General features: G+C 46.7%; 1 protein-coding gene across 3 annotated transcripts in view; it reads right to left on the reverse strand.

Moving 5' to 3' along the window:
• Window positions 1-25,124, reverse strand: part of SUVH4 (histone-lysine N-methyltransferase, H3 lysine-9 specific SUVH4-like protein) — a 91,068-nt gene that overhangs the window by 14,773 nt on the left and 51,171 nt on the right. For 2 of the 3 annotated variants that reach the window (XM_078576733.1, XM_078576732.1), the window contains exons 6-9: window positions 19,403-19,457; window positions 18,525-18,634; window positions 8,761-8,940; window positions 3,900-3,998 (exon numbers count right to left, since the gene is read on the reverse strand). In XM_078576733.1, coding sequence (XP_078432859.1) covers window positions 3,900-3,998; window positions 8,761-8,940; window positions 18,525-18,634; window positions 19,403-19,457 — 444 coding nt within the window. The remainder of the gene's footprint in view (window positions 1-3,899; window positions 3,999-8,760; window positions 8,941-18,524; window positions 18,635-19,402; window positions 19,458-25,124) is intronic. The other variant, XM_078576734.1, reaches the window with a different exon arrangement.

The raw sequence follows: 25,124 nt of genomic DNA on the forward strand, positions 1-25,124 counted from the left end.
CAATTGGTTGAGGTGGCTCAGGAAGAGACATAGGAGTAGTCATGGATGGCCAGCCGGGAGACGAAATATGAGTCACCAAGTGGCTTTGATGACCATTTTTCCTCTGTAACTTGTAGCAAGTCTCCTTGGTATGACCTCTTTTCTTGCAATAGTTGTAGACAAGAGAAGAATCACTATGTGCACCATGTCCTGTGGTCGCCACTTTCGATGCCGGGGGGTGCATGTGAGGTGGCTTCATAGTAAGAGAGGGCATATGAGGCAACACACCCCGAGCAGATGTAGGTCGTGGGTTTCCCAGCTGCTGAACTGCCATCACAGAAACAGGTTCAGAGTGAAATATGCCAAGACGAGTTTCCTCCATCTGAACGGCCACAAGGGCTTCCTTCAAGGTAGGAACCTTCTCGCAGTGAAAAAGTTGCCCATGCAAAGACTCGTACTCTGGATTCAGTCCCATGAGGAATTTGAACACTCGGAGTTGAAGAACATACCCACGATCGACTGAGTGAGGGTCGGGTGGCATGTAGTGGTCCTACTCAGCCAAAAGAGACGACAATTCCAGGTGATACGCCCGAACAGATCGTTGTCCCTGGACCAAATTAGTGGAGCGAGTCACAAGTTCATAGATAACCACCAGATTATCTCGCTTTGAGTGAGATTCTTGAGCGGCATCCCATATCTCCTTAGCAGAGTTGAGAGATAAGAATTCAGCTGCATATAATGGACTGATACTGTCAAGTAGCCACCTGTGAACCACACCCTCAACATCGAGCCAGTGTTCGTAATGAGAAGCTGTGGAAGACTGTGGCTCTTCTACAAGGTGCTTCATAAGCTTCCCTTTCAAGGTAATTTGAACATGCTGACGCCATTGAAGAAGATTCAACCCAGTGAATCTAAACTCAGGAGGCATACGTGGAAGGAGTAATGCCAAGAGTTCAACTCAGATGAGTGAGGAGTAAGCCCCAGTGGCTGAATGGCAGCAGAAGCGGTGGAGTCGGTAGAAGTCATACTACAGACAAAATGAGATCAACAAACGTTGACACTCCTCGAGCTATTACCCAGGAGGAGATCCGGTGGCGACAGTAGGTCAGTGACACCCAACTTAACAAGTATGGCAGCAGAGTCTGGATGTAGCCACTTATCAACGTTTGCAGGCAGTTGTGGCCGACAGCAGAAGTAGCTATCGGTGATGAGCAAGCGAACGAAGCAGAGAGCCCCTGAGAAAATGCCGACAAATCAAATGATGAGAACCCCTGAGCAGCAGCAAATCGTCGGTGACTCGGATCAGTGGTCGAGCAGCAGATAGATCACGGCGTCAGGTCGCGGATGACCAAGCAAACGCTGACAAATTAAGGATTGATCTTCAACTGCCGTCGTCTGATCGATTAGCTTGAGAATAATGCAAATGGCGTCATCAGATTGAGGTGGATTGAGCTCGATGCTTGACCTAACCAATACGTTGGTGGATCGAACAACTCCAGCACTGAATCGAGCTGTGAATCAAGCAATAGCAACCTGATCGAGCAACGGCGAATCTGCGACGTTGCTGGAGTTGTGGATTGAGCAACGGCGAATCTGCGAATCTTCGGTGAATCTGCGACCGCGTCAAGATCTGCGACGCAAATTTCTTAACAAAGATCTGTGACGAGAAGTTGGAGAGGTCTGCGACGAGGAGCTGGGGACTCAAGATCTGTGATGCAATTTTTTTGCGACGAAGATCTGTGACGAGTCTGCGACAAGAAGAGATCTGCGAAGATCTGGGACAAGAAACCGGAGAGATCTGCGACTAGAAGCTGGAGATGATCGCTCAGATACCATGAAGAAGCTCCAAAGAGGGAGAAAGGAGCTTTGAGGAGAGAGAAAATGAAAATGGAAAAAAAAACTTCTCTATTTAGTTTCGTGCAACAAGATACATATATAGGGGAGATACAAAGAAGGAGAAAAAAGGATATAAAAGAAAGAAAAAAAGGATATAAAAACAATGTCATTCAACAAGAATTTAGGTGACAGATGATGCCAAGAAACTTTATAACTCATGATAATCTTTTATAACTCAATTAAGCTTTTCTTGTCCCAAAGTAATGAGAAATAAACCCTTTGTGTTTGGATATGCTAGCTGAATAAGTAATCCTTATAAAACCAAATATATTAACAACAATATCTGCTGACTAATAAATGATCAGGACAATCCTACTGCAGCTCTATGGTTGCTTTGTTGCAAAATTGACAAAACAATAAAGTCCAGCTGGCTTGACTCAGATTCCAAACATCAGATGGACAAGATCAAAGGTGAAGTAGACCAATTGCATGAATATGGCCTAAGGACCGTTTTGACATGTTTAGACATTTGATATGAACCATAATATGTTGCTTAAGCCAATAAATTGGTGAATCAAGGCTCCAGAAGAATATATGACCTAAACGAATTTGAATGCGAAGGGATGAGACCAATGTATAACTCTAGCGTAGTAGGTCACCCTAGGTAAAACAACCTGTTGATATCATATCCTCCATCCATCTTTTGTCCCAGCCTTCAGGTCTTGGATAACATGCGAGTCAGGTCTTGGATAAGCTACTTAAGTTATGTGGTCCTCTGGCCCATTATATGTAAGACTTGTATTTAAACCAGTTCAGAATGTAAGTGAATCAGGATTTAACAAAATCCTGATTGGCCTCAGAAGGAACTCAGAAGGAATGTCAATGGCACTGGAGGAGAGTAGATTTAACAAAATTCTTTCCCAATGGACTTCAAGATTCGCACTATTGGAGGTATTAGTCCTTCGATCATTCCCATTGAATGAATTACGATAGGTTACCATCCTGAAGCTTTATTTTCATCCTGAAGCTCCCTCCATTCAAATCTCCCATTATCGAGGCCCTGCCCTTTGCCTTTGTCTATCCACCTGACTTGAGAACAATTTTTTAATCCCCCTAAGAAGTTTGATAGAGTCAGGTTGATAGGGTTCCAACTCGGACCTATCATCAAAAGAAGAGGAGTCGCCGAGCAAGGGACTACACGTGCCACGGGAGCAGCACGTGCGGCGTTAAACTAACTGCACTGTTGGAAAACTATAAATAAAGCAACAGAAGTCTCGTTGAGCACCCTTTTTGGAAATCAAGAAGTCGTTTGTGTTGCCCGAGCGGAGATCCTCCAGCTCAAAGAGGAGTTAGCATCCAATCTGACCGTTTGCGTTGCGCTTTCTCTCTCTCACTCTTCTTATTCACTTTCCTTTCGTTACTGACATCTAGATTTAAACCGTATATTGCGCCATATATTGGAACTCTGTTGATCTTGATTTGATAATCTGTCACTGATTTTGGCTTTTTCGGGATCCAGATCTCCTTAGGATTGGAGATATTATCACAGTTCTCTATCTTATTGCCAATACTATCATATTATTATAAAAAATGGGATGGACTGTATGAAAATAATAAAATAAAATGAGCAAAAGTCAAATATGAGAAAGAATGTATCCAAAACTGAAAATACTTCTGCCCAACATCATGAATTTGCTCTATTACTAGTCTATCGGTTATAAAGTGTTGATATCCTGCTGAAATTATATAACCGTTGGGTGTGGACCTTGATCTGAGAAAAAGTAACTCATTTCATAAATACGAAACAAAATTAAGCATTATTGATCCGATTAATGTAGGCACATCAGTAATGATCAATACTCGTTTAATTTTTAAAATCAAATAAATACAACGTTTCACACATCCTTTGTTACAAAGCCCCATTTTTCATTCAAATGTCTAATGATGCTGAGGATCAAGAATTTTTTGCATCAGATTTTTTAATGAAAGAAGATTGGGAAGATACAAATTTCATCCATGGGTTTGATGCAGTATTAATATACACTACAGTAAATTCAACCAACTCTCAGAAATGAATGATCAACCTTATACAACCCATCATATGTATAGACTTTTCCACAATAGCTGCTTGGACATTCATGACCACGAATAACTCGGACTGGTGAACCATGCACCATGCTATTCTGCCAGATGCAAAAAGGAACAGTTAAGTAATACAAACGTAAGTTGAGGGTTGAAATACAATCATATCATTATTATTCTCACAAAACTCAGAAGGAACTCAGGTGACTGAAACTGCACCAGAAGACTTGGGAAGGATATAGAGGACCCGGGGAGCTGGGAGGAAATCCGAGAGACCTAAGAGAATCTGTTAGACCTGGGAGATACGGGTAGAACCCTAAACCCAGAGAAGAAGAATGGAAAGACCAGGCTGTTGCCAGGAGACCACAGGATTGACCATGGCAAGAGACCGCTGGAGATCTTTTGACCAGGGGTTGCCATTGCTTAGACCACAGAGTTGAAGGCAGTGAAGGCCCTCGGCATTGACAGCGGTGTTGACTGCGCCTTGGCTGCAGTAGACCTCTGCATAGAAGGGTATTAATATAGGCATTGGTCAGGACTTGACCACCATAGGGGACTGTCACTGAAGACTGTCAAAGACCGCTACATGAATGCAGCAGAGAACTCAGCCTTGACTGGGGAGCTGACTACATTGTTGAATGTGGGTAAGATTGCTGGATTTATCATGGGCTTGAGAAGATAAAGAGTGTTGCATTGACGGCAGATACAACCTGGCAGCATTGGCCCTGGGTTTGACTGCACAAAGACTGTGTTTAGGGCTGCATTGATGACTGTCTGTATAAGTGTGAAGGGAGCCTCTGCGGTGAGTGCCGCATAGGAGCAGTGACATGCCAGCATCAGTGCCTAACCATCAAAGACTGTTTCCATAGAGAAGCCTCCAAGGTGGGTCATGTCATCAGGCAGGACATGACGTTCATGAACAAAATCAGCAAGCAGCACCATGGTTGCAACCAGCAGTAGGTCAGCAGGTGCTGCCATGCCATCGGAGGTGCCACCTCAATGGCAAAATAATCCCTAACCTGTTCTCAACTGCAATCTGCCTATTTAAGGGACATCATTACAAGTTTGTGGAGGAGAGTTAGACTGCAAGGTTAAATGCTACTCCCTACTTTATTAGGGAGTTTTATGTTAAATTGTAATAATCTATTTGCCTATTTAAGGTATACAACGTGAACAAAAATGAGACATTCAACTTATTTATGAGTTCATTCCCCAGCACCCAGGGTGGCAGGCTTCTGCTGCCCTGCCTCCTTTCTCCCTATTTTATTAGGGAATTTTACATTAAATTATGATTAACTATCTCTTTTTAAAAAAATATAAAAGGGGTGAACCCGATGAATCGATTAACTATCTGTTTCTACTGATTTTCTCGGTTAACTCCCCCACTCCCAGTGTAGCAGTCTCCTCTCCACCGTACAGCATCCCAAAAGTGAACAAAAACTCACTCATATTCCTCACAACCTACTCAGGGGAGGGATTCAAAATCCTAAACAAATGAGATTATAAAAAACTTCAGATCCACATCATTGTTGCTCCGCTAAACATCAATAATGAATACCAGCGTCAAACAACAGATGGCTCTGTGAAATCTGATGCAGTTTAGCAAAGGAACCATGGTAAAACTTGTCCTTGACTCCACAAACCCTTGCTCTGCAGGAAAAAAACTGAATCATGAGTCTCAACAAGGGAGAACACTCAATGAAAAATTCTGTGTTGTCCAGGGATGATGTTCATCTTCAATTGTGAATACCGATGGCAACATGCCTAATTGCTGTGAGGTATCCACATCCGAGGGTTTCAAGGAAAGAAAGGTTCATTTGACTCAAATGGTCAACCCCATATTTATGGGGTTTTTTTTAAAGAAACATATTTATGGGGTTAGAATGGGGCCCAAATAATAATGGCCCGATTGACATGAAGAAAAAGAAAAAAGGATAGAAAAAGTACTATAAAAAAATCCAAGAACAAGGATGTTGTGGCTGACGACCCCCCTTAAGCTGACCATCACCATGAACTTCTCTAATTCTTTCATGAGTATAGCATGACCTTGGTAACATCACTCCCCTTTACTTCTCCATCTTTAGATCCGATTTCCCTTCCATCAGCAGTGTTATCTTGTAGAGACCAATGAGGGCCCCCATGTAAAGCCCGGCAAGTATCATTGGTGTGATTCCTTTTCATACAAAAAGAACAATACACATTAGACTTTTACTGTCACTTTCCCCCTTGAAACTACTGATTGGAGCTACCCTCAACCTGTTTCCTCTGTATCTTCATGCCATTCAGATGAATTCTTCTGCTGCTTTGATTTGACCATAACTCCTGCTCCTGCCTTCTCCTTGCTGTTTTCAGAAATCATCTGAAATCGTTTTTCATCCGCAAGTGCGACATGGAGGGCCTCCACCATGTCAGGTACACACTCAATGATGAAGATTTGAATCCTCAAACATTCAGATTCATTGTTCAGTTCCGTAAGGAACCTGAAAAGACAATATTCAGAGTAGACTGCCTTCCTCCAAAAAGTGAGAAGTTCATCAGCAAACCATGCCCTTGACATGTTCCCTCGCATAAGTTTAGTAGCTTAAGTGATGAATTCATACAGCCTCCAGGGGTTGCTCTTCTTCACACGACCTGTATTGCAATGATCCCAGATCTGCTTAGCAGTCTTCATCTACAAGAATTTCCTGAATCTGTCATCCGACATGCGTCCCAGAAACCATGCATGCCCACCAGCACCTTGTTTTTCAAAGCCTTGTACTTTGTACTGCTCAGATCCACTGTTTTTGTAAGCTGATTATCTAATACTTAACATAATAAAATTAACTAAACATATTGACTCCAGGCCACCAAATTGAAGCCATTAAATTTCACAGCTTCCAGAACAGATAGCAATAAAGACTGAACTTCCAACACCTGCTCTGTTCCTGCGGCCTAATTGAATACACCAGAGCCTGCTGACCATGGTCTGATCTTATCTAGTTTCCTCCAGTTTAAACCTTCTCAAGCTAGATCATCAGATATTCCTCTGTCAACCTTGCTGTCAGATGATACCTGAATTTCTTATTTCTTGTCTTGATTTCTGTTAAAACCCTGAAACTTCCAATATTGTAGAAATGCCCTTATGAGATCCATCTTATTGCATCCATCGTATTGGGTCCCAGAGACCCAATAACATTGTAACCCAATATAAATATTGGGGTTCTACGACTGGAAAAAAAGAAGAAGTTTCTTTGGAGTTTTGTCTCAGGCGGCTAGGGTTTAAGCAGGTGGATCAAGGGGAGTTTCTAAAGCTAACACTTGCCAAGTCAGAGGATGGCTTTTGGCAGTGAATCAGAATACATCAATTTAACTGCCAGTTGGAATGTCCTTTGCTTGGACCTTGGTCAACCATCCCCTCCCCCCAAACTTATGGAGTGGACAGCAGGAACTGCTAATCTCTTCTGGCACTCATGGTTTGACAACCACAAGCTATCTCATCGACCCTCTTGGCTGACAAACACTATTCATACCTACATATGGACGACCCCGGTTCCCCCAGCATATGTCCCACCCTTTTTTTCACACTCGCTTTTGCAACCAAGGTCACCCGAGAAATATGTCTCTAATACCATGTTGCCCAGAGGCTGAATTCTCCTTAAGCCAAGACTTCTTCTGGCTAAGTACCTATGAGCTGTGAGGTATCCATGGAATTTGAAGAAATAAAGGTTCATATAAATCAAATGGTCACCTCACATTGATGGCGTTACAAGTGGGCCCTAATATTAATGGACCAATTGAGATGCTAAAATAGTCAGAAATCAGGAAAGATGCAACAGAAAAAAAAGAAAAGAACTAAGTACAGGGATGCTCTGGCTGACAAAATGTATTAAACTGCACCCTTTTGGGTACACTAAAGGTCCCTAACTTTTGACAAGAAGGAAAGAAATGTTTCTAACTTAAAAGAAAAATAAGATTTGAGGTGCCTATTAGATCTGCAACCATCGAGCCAGATATTGAATGGCTGGGTGCGGAGAGGCCCAGCATTTTCAGTTCATGATGTCTACAGGAAGATTCAAGAGTGCCCAACGGAGGAAATGACTTAAATCCTCACTCCTTTGGAAGCAGGAGATTTAATTAAAGGTGTGGATTTTCGGCTTGTCGCTCTTAAGCCTGCACATTTTGACATAAGTCTTATGGAAGTGAATACTCTCACTCTTGCCAGTTTCCCTGATGCGTATACAGGATAAAGAAGACTGTTCTCACCTGTTTTAAGCGTTCATTCACTCGGGTGATAAAGAATCCAGAGAATCTCAAGGGGATGGATGTGGTTTCCGCTGAGGCCTGCTGGAGCTCTATCCAGGAAGGCAGGTGAAGGAGGCATATGGAGTGAAGAAGGCTCCTCACGATGTTAAGGGTGATATGGCTGCGCCACAATGAGGCCACAATGAGTGTTGCATTTAAGAGATCTGTCTCAACAGACAGCGTCCTGCAGGATGTGGAAAGTTTTCTTTCAAACTGGAGTTGGTGAGAGTGAAGGATGGGAAGAGGACCACCACTCTGATCATTCATGTATTTCATGGTCGTATACACTATTTGCGTCAGTTTGGTCACTGATCTTGGTTGATCTTCCCTCTTTTCATCAAAAAAACATAAAAGACAAAATGATCTTTGTCTCACTGATGACATGACAGTGGGCAGTTCTAAAAGATTCTATTTAGAGAATAGTCCCATCAAAAGATGAAGACTAGAAAACGTCTTGTAGCTTTAAACCCAATTATTAGTTCTGGAATTGTCTTCTTTAGATTGCCTAGCTCCATCAACATCAAAACTTACAAGTCATGGAAAATTTGAGACTATAAAATACAGACAAAGTGGGAAAATGACCTTCAAAGCTAAGTTCCCACGCTCCATCTTCTGGTCCTTGACCTGGCGCTTATTTCCAAGCAAGTCCTGCCCACCTTGGCCGGTGTAGATTATGTCTTCAGAATTATCCAAATCATCCTCATACATACCGGATAGCACAATGCAAATGGCAAGGGGAAAAGATAATTTTTTGTACTCTGCCTGCAACATAAAAGGAGGCTGATGAAAACAGCAGAACCTTCCGGCTCTTAAACGAGAATTTAAAATAGAAGTTAAACAGAAGGAAGAACATTGACGTAAGAAGAAAAACAAGACGAACATAATTAGAACATTGACGTAATTTGGAATTATCAAATTATATACATGACATGATATCTTTTATTGGTTCTATCTAAATGAGCAAGCCTTAAAAAGCCTGACCAAGATCCAAGATGATCAAGGATACATCCAAAGGCTGACTCAGGGCTCAGAAACAACTGGCCAGACCACTACAGTCATGGGCCCAGAGACATGCTCCTGAGTTGTGTTTCCCATAATCCCACCTGGGAGAAATTCAGATATTTCAATAAGATTCAAAGGAGCCAATAAGAACAACTGATTATTGAAACCAAGGGTCTGAGCGACCATCTTAATATGACAGTCCACTCAAACAGTTCATGGTACAAGGCATGGAAACATGAAGATATTCATACTTATCACACAGCAAGAAGAGAAATTACAACAAGGATACCTGCTGGACAATTCATGGGCAGCCCTACCAGACTTGGACAAGCCTGGGACATCGGAGCTCAGCCTATGCGTAAGGCCCAAAGTAGGCAGCATTCCTGCACAGAGGACTACGTGCTAACTGTTCAGGATATGCGCACATATTTGGACTTTGGATAGGAAGCCAAGTTTGTAGCATGGACACCACGCGCATCACGGGTGGTGATGCCCATAAATCATCCCTAAAGGCCCACATGGGGCTCGTGCTCGTTACTCCTGTATTGACCTTCAGCCTCCCTTTTGTAATGGCTACTGCCTCCACCTCTCATGTAATTCTGCTTATTATTACAGGGAACATACTCCCCAAAAGTTCAATAGACGGATGTCCTAAACGAGAGTGAAACAGTTTAACTTGTTCAAATAGAGGGAGGTTGTCCCCTTCACTATGACATCCTACAATCACCATCGGCACTGCAGCTGCACCATCTTGCAAACTTTGCAAGCCATTCTTCTCTTCAATTTGTCCAATCCTTTGTTTCAGCTTCTTGTCAGATACAAAACAACCAGTGGAGTCAAGAGTCAGAGAAAATGAGGAATCTTTAACCAACCTTGGAGGAGAGATTAGCTGAGCTTTGAGTATAGAAACATGCAGAAAATGTTTCAAAGGCCCCAGTTTTTTTATTCTAACAGTTCCAATGCCCGAAATTGGCAGGGTTTTCCCCCTGCAGTCAATACATGACGGCTACCAGTACAAGTAGAATACTCCAAATTTTGGTAAGGAAGGGTGTCATGTGATCAGTTGCCCCAGAGTCAATAATCCACTTTATGTTCTGTTTTGATTTATGGACATTAAGAGAAGTAGAATGCATACAAGGGCAAATCAAGGAATTGGTGGCCAAACATAGAAGACTTTTTGATTTCTCCAATCACTCCTTGAGTGCAAGGATATCATGAAGTGTTGGTTGGGGATCATCATCTCCACATGGACTTGTATCTTGAATATTTGCTACATGAACTTGAGCCTGTCTGGGTGGCCTGCCATGAGATCCCAACAGTTTGTCTTCTTATGCCTCTTCCTCTTGCAGTACGAACAGACAATCTGTTAGTGAGAGACTAGCTACTATGGGCTAATGGGCCCTATTCTATAAGCCCATTAGCCCATCTATCCTTCTCTCTCTTAGGGTATACATACCCACCTATGTACTCAGTTGTGTGCACGTTATTATCTTCCTCTTTCCTTCCACAACATGGTATCAGAGCTCCAGAGCTCCTCACCTAGGGTTTGACATCGCCCGCACATCGCCACTGCCGCTCTTGCAGCAGCAGCCGCCGCCGCTGCGCGCACGCTCAGCAGCACATCGCCGCCGCGCGCACGCGCAGCAGCCCGCAGCCACCAGACGCCGCACGCCCGCGCCGCAGCCGCCAGCTGCCGCGTGCGCCCGAGCCGCAGCCGCCAGCCGCCGCGTGCAGCGCCGCAGCCGCCAGCGCGCGCGCGCCGCAGCTCCTAGCCGCAGCGCGCGCCTGCGCTGCAGCCGCCGCCGCGCCCCCAGCCCCAGACGCAGCGCGCCCGCGCCACAGCCCTAGCTGCAGCGCACCCGCGCCGCAGCCGCCAGCCGCTGCACGCACGCGCCGCAGCCCTAGCCGCAGCGCGCCCACGCCGCAGCCGCCCCCCGCTGCGCGCACGCGCCGCAGCCCTAGCCGCAGCGCACCTGGGCCACAGCCCTAGCCACAGCGCGCCCGCGCCGCAGCCGCCAGCCGCAGCCAGCTGCCGCCGCACGCCGCCACCGAAACCAACATGCCGTTCACTGAGACTGACTTCGCCGAGAGGCCCTTGTCCTACAAGGTGGCCCATCCGCTCCCATTGGTCCCGGAGGTGACACTCCTACGGGGCCCGAATCTCCTTCAGTGGATGCGCTTTGTCGAAACCGCCCTGAAGGCACGTCAGCTCTTCAAGCACTGCACTGAAGAGACCCTTACAGTCAACCACCCACACCATGCGGCGTGGGACGTTGAGGAACAGTTCGTCCTCGGCTGGCTGTATGCGTACACCCTGGCTCCCGACTTCCGCGACCGGTTTCCGCATCAGAAAACGTTCAAAGGATTCTGGGATCAGGCGCGCTCCTTCTGTGGCCGGGACAACGACTGGTGGCGCCTTTATGCTCTTGCATGTCAGGCCAGCAATCTCCGTCAGGGGACGCTGACCATCTCTGAATATGCACTTGCCCACAAGAAGATGTGGGATGAGGTGGACTATTATCTTCCATCCGACGACCCGACGTCGAAGACGTACCAGAATGTGCTCCTCTTGCGGATCATGGACTTCCTCAGCGGCCTGAACCGCGAGTATGATGACATCCGTCGTCGTGCTTTGCACCGCAAAGGTCCACCTGCTCTTGAGGAATTGGTGAAGGAGCTCCAAGAGGAGAAAAGTCACTTTCTCCTCCATGGGACTCCCTCCTCCGGTCCTCCGGGCGAGTCGACCACCCTGCTTTCTGCCCCCACCGCGTCTGCACTTTCTTCTGGCGGCAAGCCCCCGGCGATCCTCCCTACGCCCACATCCGCTGCTCCACCAGCTGGGACGGCGGTTTGCTCATACTGCGGCAAACCGGGCCACGGGAAGAACAAGTGCAAGAAGCGCCTGAATGATTGGAGAAAGAAGAAAGAGGCCGCCGACGGCAAGGCCATGGTGGCCCAGTCTGACTCATCCTCCGCCAGCGCCTCCTCAGTGACCATGGATCAGCTCCAGGCAGATTTGGCCCGACTTCGTGACCAAATGGCAGCCCTGCAGAATCCATCCACAGCTTACTTCGGTGGTTTTGGTGCGTCTTCCATCCTTCCCCTTCCGATGAATGGTACTGTGGTCATACGGCTTTTCACTCTCCTGTCGTCTCCGATACTACTTGGGTCCTTGACTCGGGGTCCACCGAACATATGACCCCGAGTAATGCCCGGTTTGTGTCCTACAAGCGGCATCAGGGTGGCCATACTGTTCTCATGGCAGGGGGTGGACGTCTTCGTGTGGCTGGCATCGGGGCAGTCTATGTGGACGGTCTTGGTGTGGTCCACAACGTCCTGCATGTTCCCGACCTGCGGACAGTTCTTATGTCTCCACAGCGTTTAGTTGATGCCGTCTCCTGTTCATTCCACCTCAGGCCTGACGGTATGTTTCTGTCTGACAAGGTGGGCCGGACTACAACGATTAGGCGGGAGAATGGACTGCTGCTGCTGGATGACGGAGGCCGCTCCCAGTGCTTCATGGTGCACCGGACTCTACTCTCGGCGGCTGAGCAGTGTCGGGGTCGTCTTCTGATGGAGCATCAGCACCTTGGACACCCCCCTTTCTCTACTTTACAGCGTTTGTTTCCGTCGTTATGTTTGGGCGTGGACCTCAAGACTGTGATTTGTGAAGCTTGTCAGTTGGCCAAGCATTGTAGATCCTCTTTTGCTTCCTCTCCGTCTCACACTACGACCCCGCTGTTCCGCGTCCACAGTGATGTATGGGGGCCGGCCCCACAGCCCAGTCTGAAAGGGCACCGCTACTTCCTACTCTTTGTGGACGAAGCTACCCGCTATACGTGGGTTTACCTTCTGACTGCAAAGTCGGAGGTTGTGCAGAATGTTCGACATTTTTGCACCATGCTCCAGACGCAGTTCGGTCGCGGCATCCAGCGTTTTAGGTCCGACAATGCTCGGGACTTCTTCAACGCTGACCTCGACTCTTTCTTTGCTGACCGGGGCATTCTCCACGAGTCCTCCTGTGTGGCCACCCCCGAGCAGAATGGCATGGCTGAGCGGCGGATCGGCTATGTTACCTCGACAGCGCGCACGTTGCTGTTGGACTCGAAGGCGCCTAGGCGTTTTTGGGGCGATGCGGTTTTGACGAGTACTCATCTCGTTAACCGTATCCCCACCCCGCTCCTGGAGTTCTCCAGCCCCTTGGACCGGATGACTGCGGCCTTCCCGGACGCTTCCCTGAGGACGGGGCTCTTGCCTCGTATCTTCGGCTGCACGGCCTACGTCCATGACTCTTCTCCGACGCGCACAAAGCTTGATGCTCGCGCCCTCAGGTGCGTGTTCGTGGGTTACTCTTCCCTCCAAAAAGGGTATCGGTGTTACCATCCGCCCTCTCGGCGTTTCTTCATCTCGCAAACGCCACCTTTGCCGAGCATGAACCCTACTTTGGGGACTGTTCTACCTCATCACGCCTTCCGCTGGATGAGGCTCCTTCGGCCCCCCCCTTGGGGCCCCGTCTGATCGTGGAGTCTACCACCACCACACCACCCTCCTCCCTCCATGATCTCTCTCCCCTTGCCTCCTCTTCCTCAGTTCCCCTGCGGGTCCTTGACGTGTCTCCACTTCGCCTTCGTTTCCTGCCCCTCCCCTTGGCAACTCCTCCTCTCCCATTGGTCTCCGGTTCACCATCCTCGTCCCCTCCCGGTGAGTCGCCCTTGTCACCCGCTCGTGACCAGCCCTTGTCTCCATCCAACTCATCTTCCTCCTACCGCCGACATACACTCCTCATCCGTGTGTCGCCTCCTGCTCCTCCCGGGAGTTCCCCTTGCTTCCGCTCCTCCTTCTGTCGATGGTGACGATCAGTTGGGATGGCCTATTGCTCTCACGGAAAGGGGTCCGTCAGTGCACTAAGGCCTCCTATACCCTCTCTCTCATTTTATCTCCTTTGACCGGTTGAGTCCTCCCTACCGGTTATTTCTTTCCCGCATCGAGTCTGATCCGTTCCTCGCCGCTAGCCGATGCTCTCGCCTCTCCTTCTTGGAAAGCGGCGATGGATGAGGAGATGCAGTCTCTCCTCAAGAACCACACGTGGGACGTCGTTCCACTTCCCCTGGCAAGAGGGCTGTGGACTGCAAGTGGATCCACGCCAAGAAGCATCATGCGGACGGGACTCTCGAACGCCTCAAGTCTCGGCTTGTGGCTCGGGGGTTCACTCAGTCCTATGGCGTAGACTACTTCGAGACGTTCTCACCAGTGGCGAAGATGGAGACTGTCCGTCTTCTTTTGGCTCTTGCGGCCCATTTCCACTGGACCATCCGCCAGTTCGACGTCAAGAATGCCTTCTTGCATGGCGATCTGACGGAAGAGGTGTACATGCAGCAGCCGTCGGGCTATTCTCTCAGCCCCCCCGGTCACGTATGCCGCCAGCGGAAGTCTCTCTATGGACTCAAGCAGTCTCCGCGCATGTGGTTTGGGCGGTTCTCCTCCGTTCTGAAGACCGAAGGGTACACTCAGAGTAATGGAGACGCCTCCCTCTTCTTCCGTCACAGCCCGACCGGGATCTCCATTCTTGCCGTGTACGTCGACGACATCCTCATCACGGGGTCTGATGCTGCTGAAGCTGTCCGCCTGAGCGCCGCCTTGGCTAAGGAGTTTGAGATCAAGGCCCTCGGTCTTCTTCGCTACTTCCTTGGTCTCGAGGTGGCCTACTCTCCTCGTGGGATCTTCGTCTCACAGCAGAAATACACCGTCGACTTACTAGCACTGACTGGGATGACCGATTGTGCGCCGGTGAGCACTCCCATTGATCCCAACGTCAAGTTGGGCAAAGGGGAGGATTCACCACTGACGAATTCCCACCGGTATCAGCAACTGGTGGGGAAACTCCTCTACTTGACGCACACTCGGCCTGACATCGCCTTCGCCGTCAACTTGCTCAGTCAGTTTATGCATTCTCCCCGGGAGGTTCACCGTCAGGCCGCCCACCGGGTTCTCGCGTACCTGAAGGGCTGCCCCGGCAAGGGCCTGCTCTTCCCTCGCAGTACTGACCGGACCGTCAAAGTATACACTGATGCTGACTTCGCCGGTTCCGTTGTGGATCATCGGTCTACCACGGGCTACTGCACGTTTGTTTTTGGCAGTCTTGTCAGCTAGAAAAGCAGCAAGCAGGACAAAGTGTCCCGTTCTAGTGCCGAAGCCGAGTACCGCGCACTCGCCGATGGGGCCTCCGAGGGCCAGTGGATCTATGGCATCCTTCACGATCTCCACGTGGAGTACGCCGGCCCGATTCACGTCTACTGCGACAACAAATCGACGATCGCGTTGGCCAAGAACCCTGGACAACAGGGACGTATCAAGCACATGGAGCGCAACCGCTACTTCTTCAAGGAGCGAGTCGACGAAGGGATCTTTGACCTTGATTTTGTTGCCTCCGCCGACCAGGCAGCGGACGTCCTCACTAAGGGCCTCTCCCGCCCACTTCTTCAACGTGCCGTCTCCAAGCTCGGCATGGAAGATATCCATACTTCGCTTGCGGGGGGGTGTTAGTGAGAGACTAGCTACTATGGGCTAATGGGCCCTATTCTATAAGCCCATTAGCCCATCTATCCTTCTCTCTCTTAGGGTATACATACCCACCTATGTACTCAGTTATGTGCACGTTATTATCTTCCTCTTTCCTTCCACAACACAATCGATTCCCTGGATTGCCATGTAGGCTTTCCTTTTTATTTTTTCTGACGATTCACTTCATGTGAATAAGACTTGGTAGGCTGGTTTTTAGTGGTGGCTACAACTCCTGAACCCATCTCACCTGTAGAGACATTGGGTGGACGTTGTATACGACTTTCTTCTTCAAGGGCCACCTGAATGGCTTGCTCCAAGCTTGGGACTTTCCCTCTATTCAGAATCTGGCGCTGCAACAAATTATAGTCCGTATTAAGTCCTATTCGAAACTTATAGAGTCAATCTTTCATAGTGTAATCTTGACATGGACAACCATTTCAGCAACCTGCTGTAGAGATCCATCTCATCCCTGAGAGCCTGATGTTCACAAACATACTCCTGAACTGTTTATCGCCTTGTTGAAGTATTGTTGTTCTAGTAACAAGCTCATGCATACACCAATTGTTATTTTTCTGCAAACAACTTTTATGTATCTTATCCCAGATCAGTTTAGTGGAGGGAAGCATAAGGTATTTAGGAATAAGATCACCTCTCATTGCCGAGAAGCCAGGTAACAAGTTTAATCCAGTGAAGAAGTTTACGCCCTGTGTACTTCATAGAATCAGGTATCCCATTGTTCATCACAGTAGACAGCCCTTGATCCAGCTGAACAATCTGAAGGTCATTAGAACCAATCTTCTCTGCTGCCATCACTAATAGTTGGTCAAATATCTTCAAATTAGGGTTTTCCGCGATATCCTTTCACCCAAATAACATTCTGCCTTGAGAAGTAGAAGTAGACACACCTGAACATTCTACTCACAAACTCCAGCAGCTATAGGCTTCACCTACTGTTACGCCTGCTTCATGACGACCGGCGACAGTCGTCTACAACAGATCCACAGACTGAACAGAAGTGGACACACCAGAATAGTGTACCCACTAACTCCAGCAGCTATAGGCGTCACCCACTGCTACGCCTGCTTCACCAGTGGAGGTGATGCCAAGTGGCACACTTCAATAGAGTATCCACCGCAACTTCATGGCAGACTTCTGCCGAGAGATTCCCTACAATGTCGGGAGATTGATCTCAGTTTGACCACGTGGCCAAACTCTTTGACCTTGTGGAAGTCGATGTGCATTTGATGACAAACGACCAAGAAACAGTCCACACACACTCTTTCATGAGGACACTTCTGCTTCCACAAACCGCTCTGATACCATGTTAGCTTTCAACTGGTGTCTTCAGCTCCTCACCAACAAGCTTCTTCTCCACCAGAAACCCCAGGGAGAATTGGTATTGAACAACGACAACACATTCCATTAACTCCTTCTGGTCTAATATACCGGATTCTTGGTTACAGGTATTGGGCCATTAGTTGGGCCCATTAGTCTATAAAAGGAAATAACGAAATAGGAAAGACATAATAAAGATACATAAGAGGGACAAAATAAGAAAAAGATGTATCTTGGCTGGCAATAATGCCAGTGGATCCCAGGGGAAAGTTGAGACAGTGAAGAAACCAAGCCATTGAACAAGAAACAATCCCAAAGATTGATCGGGAGGCTTAATTATTTAAACCACTGCCGAGCAGATATAGCCTTTGCAGTTGGGCTCCAAGGAGACTTACTTAGCAGCCACATTCAAGGTACTATCACATTTTTAAAGTATGATACCCATGGCATTCTCCACACCGGACATAGTTGGACCAACATAGAGGTGTATACTAATGCAGACTATGGATGTCCAGTGGTTGACAGAAGATTGACGACAGGGTATTTTTCATTCATCGGAGACAACCTGGTTGCTTGGTAGAGTAAGAAACAGCCACTGATGGTGCAGTCAAGCACAGATTCTGAGTTCAGATCAATGGCCAAGCGTATCGGTAAACTGTCGATCAGGGGTATATTAGGAGAGCTTAGAATGACTTAGAAGGATCCCATAATAATCCACTGTGATAGCAAAGCAGCGATTGACATTGCACATAACCATGTATAGCATGACAAGTGCAAGCACGTTAACATTGAAAGACATTTCATTAGAGAGAAAATTGATCAGAAGAGCATCCTAAAGAAATTTCTCAAGTTATCAGATCAGGCAGATGACATTCTCACAAAAGAAATACCAAGCAAAATATTCCACCAGTTGCTGAGCATGCTGGGAATTAGAAGCATCTGTTCACCAGCTTGAAGCGGAGCATCAATTGTGGCGCACTTCTTTAACTTCTTATTTCTTTGATTTGTCTTTCCGTAGTCTTTCTTTCGTTCTCACTGGCCAAATAAGAGTGGCCCTTTGAAGGCACCTAAATAAACTGAGGGAACAAACTTTTTTCATCAATCAATTATGATTTAGTTCTTAGAAACCTAATCCCCAGAACCGGTATCTTGGACTACTTCAAGGCATTGTCAGTGGAGATTGAGGAAAGGCCAACCTCTGACACTACTAAAAAAAAAATTGTGCCCTTTCAAAAGAATCATTTCAAACAATAATCGAAAGCTAAATTCATTTTTATTGAACTTCATCGATTGAAAAAATTATCAAACTATTTTTTGAAAAATTGAGTTAATAGTCACCATATTTAAAGTAGCTATGTCTCCCTTTATATGGAGATGAATTTTTCGACCAGAGAGTGACTACATGAATTGAGAAACACAAAAACAAGAAGTGTAAACTTAAAAATTACCATTTTACCATATGAAAATCCCATATAATCTATCCCGTTTAGCCAGTGGCTATGCAGGCCAACTGCAACCATTTCAGCTCTAGAGAAAAAGTGGTGTCCAACATCAATACCTGTGAAAGCACATATCAAGAGAAACCAATTGAGAAATATAGAAGAAAATGACCCTCAACAGCATTTTGATTCATAGATGTCAGTAGATATTGATAAAACGATCTGCCGGCATGAAATTCGGATGCAGCAAGGGATGTCTATAAATAAAACATGCAGCAGTGTGTAGTTCCTCCCTTCATTCACATGCTGAGACATGAAAATAAAAAAGGATGACCTGTAGTTTCCAACATATGGAGATTTCCACCAATTCATGGTCACCAAATTGCAGCTCCAAGAAAAGTAGAGCGTCGAAAAACAAAAAGATGCAAAAAGTACTTTTCAAGAAATAAAGCACTCCTACTAATATGGTTTACAAAGAAGGATCTAGAAAGGGGCTCTCAAACTGCACGCATAACTGAATTTTATCCCACTGCACCTTGCACCAATGGTAGTGCGGTGCATGCGCATGCTTTCCTTAATAAAATTGTGAAAAAACAGTGTCCCATCAAAGATGCAGATAAATGTATTTTATAAAGAATACACAAATTTCAGATGAACAATGCAGATATGCCAATTTACAATTTTCAATCCTCTGAAAGGTCAGATGATTGAAAATAGATTATAGAAACCCCCTTTCACAATTCTCACTCTGGCTTCCGGTGGAAATCATTTGAGAGCCTTCCAAAACAATGCAGATAAAGTATTTTATAAGGAATGCAGATAGTTTTCAGATGAACAATATATGGCAAGTAACCCACGTTGCATGGCTAAAAGAGTAAAGAAAATACCTGGTAGATGGCCAATTACTTTGGTTGGGTAGAGTACATCTCCATCCACAATCATCTGAAAGAGTCAGAACAATGTCTCAGAAAACATAAAAGTATCATTGATTATTGTGAAATGATATGATATTTGTCAGCCGGGTTATTCTTATTTCTTGTTTTTTCTTTACTACTTTCTATTTTTTGTCATTTCCTATTCTCTTTCTTTTAGTTATTTCTATTTTCAGACTAATGAGCCTTCCTATTGGCCCAATTCGTGAATCCGTGACCTGGTATTTAAAACAGGATCGTTAATGATAATGGTCGCTGCTATTGTTCAACACCAGTCTCACCCCCCTTAGGGTTTCTGTGAAAAATCGTCTAGGGATATATATCTCCATTGGAGAACATGGTATTAGAGCTCGTTCACGCCCGCATTGGAGAATACATGTCCCAGTGAAGAACACCCTGAGGTCTCGTCGTTCTTGTTCTGCGGTCTCGGCTGACAGATCTCATTGCCTTTGTCCGGCAGATCCGTTGCTTACTGTTCCAGCAGAGAGAGTTGTAAACGTCGTCTGTTGCTGCTAACCTGAGGGAAGTTATTTTTCCTCTCTTTATTTCAACAAGGGAGACACTAGGTTGGTCGTTGCCCCGTGTCATGCAATCTACACTGATCTTGGTCCAAGTGTGACTGTTGCTGTCACTGCCTCTCCAGAAGCCAAACTGATATTGAGTCAAGAACTTTGGAGTCAATGGCTATGGAGAAATTTGGAGTCAAGAAAGTCTGACTCTCATGATCTGCAATCTGCTCAGCAGGGACATGAGTTATCCGCTCTAATTAATCATTGAATACCAGAGTCCATGAAGCCTAGTGGGTTGAATCTTCTACATTGGACTAAGTTTGTTGAAACGGTGCTTGAAGGGAGAAGACTGAACCATCATTTGATTGAGGTGCAGCCAGCCAGTTCCTGCAACGCAGTGTGGAAAGCAGAAGATGCCGCAGTTTAAATGTGGCTCATCAATAGCATGCGAGGAAAATTTTTTGAAACAAATAAAAGGCAGTCACCCGACGAGTCGGTACCCACCTGAGAAGTACATGGGCCCTAGAGCCCGTGTGATACATCCTTAACCACTCCTCTCCCTATTCCCCCCTCACGGGAACCACGCCGCAATGAGGTAGTCGACCTCTTGGGTGAGTCCATCCAGTGAGGCCTGCCTCCCCCTGAAAACCACATCGTTTTGATGTAGCCATATTCCCCAGAGCACCGTCAGTGCACGGCCCCTTTCCTCTTTTCGTCTTTTTCCATTTATTTGCATGGATTCCCAAAAAGCCTCAGCTGATGTCGTATTGATTCCCAGATGTGTTTGAGTAGCCCAAGTTGATCATGCAAAAGGGCATGCAAAGAACAGATGGTCACAGTCCTCTTCTCCATGCGTGCGAAAGATACAAATCGTCGGTATCTCTGGGTACAACCGTTTCAGGAAGGTGCGAGTCACCAGTCTCTTGCGGTATAGTAGCCACCCAAAGATCTTTACCTTTAGGGGAGCTTTTAGGCGCCATATAGCTTGGCATGTCGATATGGTCGTTTGGTCGGCATTCCCTTGACGGATCCTTGTATAGACTTCTTTGACTGAAAAGGGGCATTATTCCAAACCCAACCGTTCTTTGCTCCTAAACATGGTCAAATGTAGTGCAAGGCCTGCTGCATGTCCATGAATTCAGCTACCCTTTGGTCTTATCCCTTAGTATCTCCTGCTTCCTACTACAAAGCAAATCTGGGATAAAATTCACCAAAGTTGTCTGCAGACGAACAATCATTGACGTATATATGAACTAGTAATCAAGGCAGTGCTTCTTCAACAAGGAAATAAAACTATTCAGGAATATCGATGTGAGCTTCAGGCACAATGGGATGAGATGGACCTTTACAGACCTACTGCAGAAACCGACTGTCCCTGCCAGCATTATACTATGAAAAACCGTTTGTACAAGTTTCTTATGGGACTGAATGCAGACTATGACTCATGGCAGCACCAAAATCTTATGAGGGAGAAAGTTCCAAGTTTGGAGCAAGCTATACACTTGCTCTTGAAAAATAATGTCGTATCAAGCCATCTCATGTCTCGACTGATGAAATTGGCACTGGCTTTGTGGCCAATACCAAAAACCAGTCTTCCAGCTCTTATTCACATGAAGCAATGACCAGAAACGACAGAGAGGAAAGCTCACTTAGCACGCCCGTGAACCGTGGGTATGTTCGTTCTGTAAAAGGAAGGGTCACAAGAAGGAAACCTGTTGGGACCTACATGGTCGACCACCCAAACAGACCCAAGCTCATGTTGCAAAGACACAGGAGATAGCTGGAGGAGAGCACCCTCATGCAAGAGACGATGTTTCTTGTACAATCCCCATGGAGATCTAAGAAAATCAAGAAATGCGACGAGGGGTAGAGAGGACAATAGGAGAGATGGAAGAGGTCATAGAGAAGAAGAGAGAACGATAGGTGAATAAACTCTCAAGAACCTCTAAAGCAGGAGTTCTTGCCCTCACGAAAGCCGGATACAGCTACTCATGCCAAGAAACGACAAGTTGATCTTTTATCCAAAAGTCCCTCTAATGACCTTACAAGGGGATATTTATAACCCTATAATTTCAAGAATTGATTATCCCTTCAAGACTCTTAACAGTTCCCCATCTTACTCTTAATGATTTCTACGCACTCAAGGTGGAGCTGGAAAAGTTGAAGAATATGGCTTGTCTGGCAAATAGGTCAATGGCCTGCACTGGTGAGCATTGTTTTCTTGTCGCCCATAGATCATATCAATCTACAGAGTCGATAATTGATTCGGGAGCTACTGATCATATGACACCTTTCCACTTGAAAGTTGTGGAGTACTCTACATGTCCTGGATGTCGTCGTGTATTAACCGCAGGAGAAGAGATGCTCCCATTGACCGGCATTGTGACGGTTAGAATCAAGGGCCTAGGACTCCTAAAGGATGTCTTGCATGTTCTTATGCTTAAAGCACAGCTAATCACTCCTTAAAAATTGGTGAAAGTTTCTTCACTCAGCATAACAAGTGACTCTTCTTGCTGTTTTGTATATGTCAAGAAGTTGAACCGAAGGACCGGACCAATTGAAGAGAAGAACGGCTCGCTGAATGTGAACGATAGTGCTGATGCGCTGCTGATGGCAGAGAAAGGAAGTACTCCAGAAGAAGATAGTCTTCCAATAGTAGAGTGATACGATCCTTGATCTAGGCTCGTATCGGAAGGAGGGTAGAAGACGAGGGGGGGCAGAAGTTCCCAGGGTAGAGAGTAGAAACGGGAATGGTCGGGGGAAGGCCGAGCAGAGGGGGTAGGGATCGGCCGGGGACAAGCTGCCTGGAGATGCGGTGAGGAGGAGACGATCGCGGGGATGGGGATCGTGGAGGGAGAGAGTGAGGGATGCTCCCCACTGCCTCTCACTATGATCATTGGCTTGATGTTGAGGGTGTGGTTCATTGGTGGCTTCTCGACAGTATCAGTCCATCATGTGCGGCGGAATTCTTATCTCTAGACTCAGCCAAGGAGATATGGGATGCTGCTCAAGAATCTCACTCTAAGCGAAACAACCTGGCCATTATTTATGAAGTCATGACTCGCTCCACTATTTTAGTCCAGGGCGCCAGATCTGTTCAAGCTTATAACCTGGAATTGATATCTTAGGGCTGAGTTGGAACACAACATGCCTCCTGATCCCAACTCGGTTGATCGTGGATATGTTCTCCAACTCCAGGTCTTCAAATGTCTCATGGGACTGAACCCCGAGTACAAGTCTAAGCAGCTAGCTTATTCATCAGGAAAAGGTTCCTACCTTCAAGGAGGCCCTTCTTGCCGTTCAGATGGAGGAGACACGCATGGGCGTATTTCACTCCAAACCTGTCTCGGCAATGGCTGTTCAGCAGCTGGGGAACTCACGACCTACACCTACTCGGGATGGGCAGCCTCAGATGCCCTCTCCCCCCGTGATGCAACCTCACATGATTCTCGCAGCCCAAAAGTCGACGAGTACAGGCCACAGGCCCAATGGAGATTCTTCTCTTTTCTGCAATTATTGCAAGAAAAGTGGTCATACTTAGGATGCGTGCTACAAGTTACAGAGATTCTCTTTCTCCTTCCTCTTCATGCAATGAGTCCTTCGATTTCATTATACCTCCCTCCTTGTCTCCCCTCCCTGCTACTCCTTCATTGGCTCTCCCCACCTTCACTCTTCCATACCACATACCATCGTCGTCGACGTCATCCCTTGATTGCCCCTGCTCCGTCCCGGTCACCCCTTCCTGCTGCACCACTCTCTCCCTCCCTCCTGCAATATCTTTTCACCAGCCCCTCCACCCTTCTCCACCTCCTGCTGCCCCGAACCCTGCCCCTGCCTGTGATGATCTTCCCATTGCTCTCCGGAAAGCCCCTCGGTCTTGTACTTGCACTCCCCTTTACCCTTTGGCCAATTATGTTTCCTTCCATCACCTCTCCTCGTCTTATCAAGTCCTTCTCACCCATCTTGATTCGATTGGCATTCCGACGACGGTGGCAGTTGCCTTGGCTTCCCTTGAGTGGCGTCATGCAATGGAAGAGGAATTGGCTGCCTTGGAAAAAAACCGAACTTGGGATCTTGTTCTTTTGCCTTCGGGCAAGCACTTGGTTGGCTGTCAGTGGCTCTATGCCATCCAGTATCAGTCTAATGACTCTCTTGAACGGTATAAGACTCGTCTTGTGGCTAAAGGCTATACACAGCAGTTTGGTATTGATTACCTCGAGACATTTGCCCTTGTTGCTAAGATGAACACTGTTTGCCTTCTTATTGCCCTCGCGGCTCATCATGATTGGCCTCTTCAACAGTTCGACGTCAAGAATGCATTTCTTCATGGTGATCTCCATGAAAAGGTTTATATGGCCTTGCCTCTCGGCTATGCAGCTCCTTCCGCACCCCCCTTGGTGTGTCGTCTCAAGAAGGCTCTCTATGGCTTGAAGCAGTCTCCTCGGGCTTGGTTTGGTCATTTTACACACTCGATGAAACTATTTGGATATTCTCAGTGCAATGGTGAGCACTGAGAATATCCAAATATATTACGGACTGACTATTGTCATTCCTCATCCAAGGGAGTCACACTGCTTCTTGTGTATGTGGATGACATCATCATTACAGGGAATGACTCACATGCAGCGGTCAGTTGGCGGCTCACCTTGCTGGTGAATTTGATATCAAAGATCTTGGCCTCCTCCACTACTTCCTTGGCACTTAGGTGGTATACTCTGCGACTGGAATCGTCCTTTGCCAGAGGAAATATATTATGGACCTTCTTCAAGAGCTTGGAAAGGCGGACTCCCAACACCTTACCACTCCTATTGAAGTGAATCACTGGCTATCACCTTATGGAGGTCCGTAAGCGCGTCCATGAGAAAACAGGGAAATCCAGAAAAGAAGCCTTGCATCAGATCAAAGTTTTGGATGACCAGGAGGATACTCGATTTCTGGAAGAAGATGAAGCCCATGAGAGAAGAAAATTGAGGGGTGTGGTCGCTGAAGAAGACAAGAAGCTTGAGATGGACTGGAGGCAAAGGTCTAGACAACTGTGACTAAAGGCAGGGGATGCGAACACAAGATTCTTCCATCTAGCTGCTAACAGGAGAAGAAGGATAAACAACATTCAAAAGGTGAAGGTGGGAGGCCAGGAACATGTCGGACCAGAACTAGTGGGCTGTGCT

The sequence above is a fragment of the Wolffia australiana genome, chromosome 6 (assembly GCF_029677425.1).
Source record: "Wolffia australiana isolate 7733 chromosome 6, ASM2967742v1".
Taxonomy (NCBI): domain Eukaryota; kingdom Viridiplantae; phylum Streptophyta; class Magnoliopsida; order Alismatales; family Araceae; genus Wolffia; species Wolffia australiana.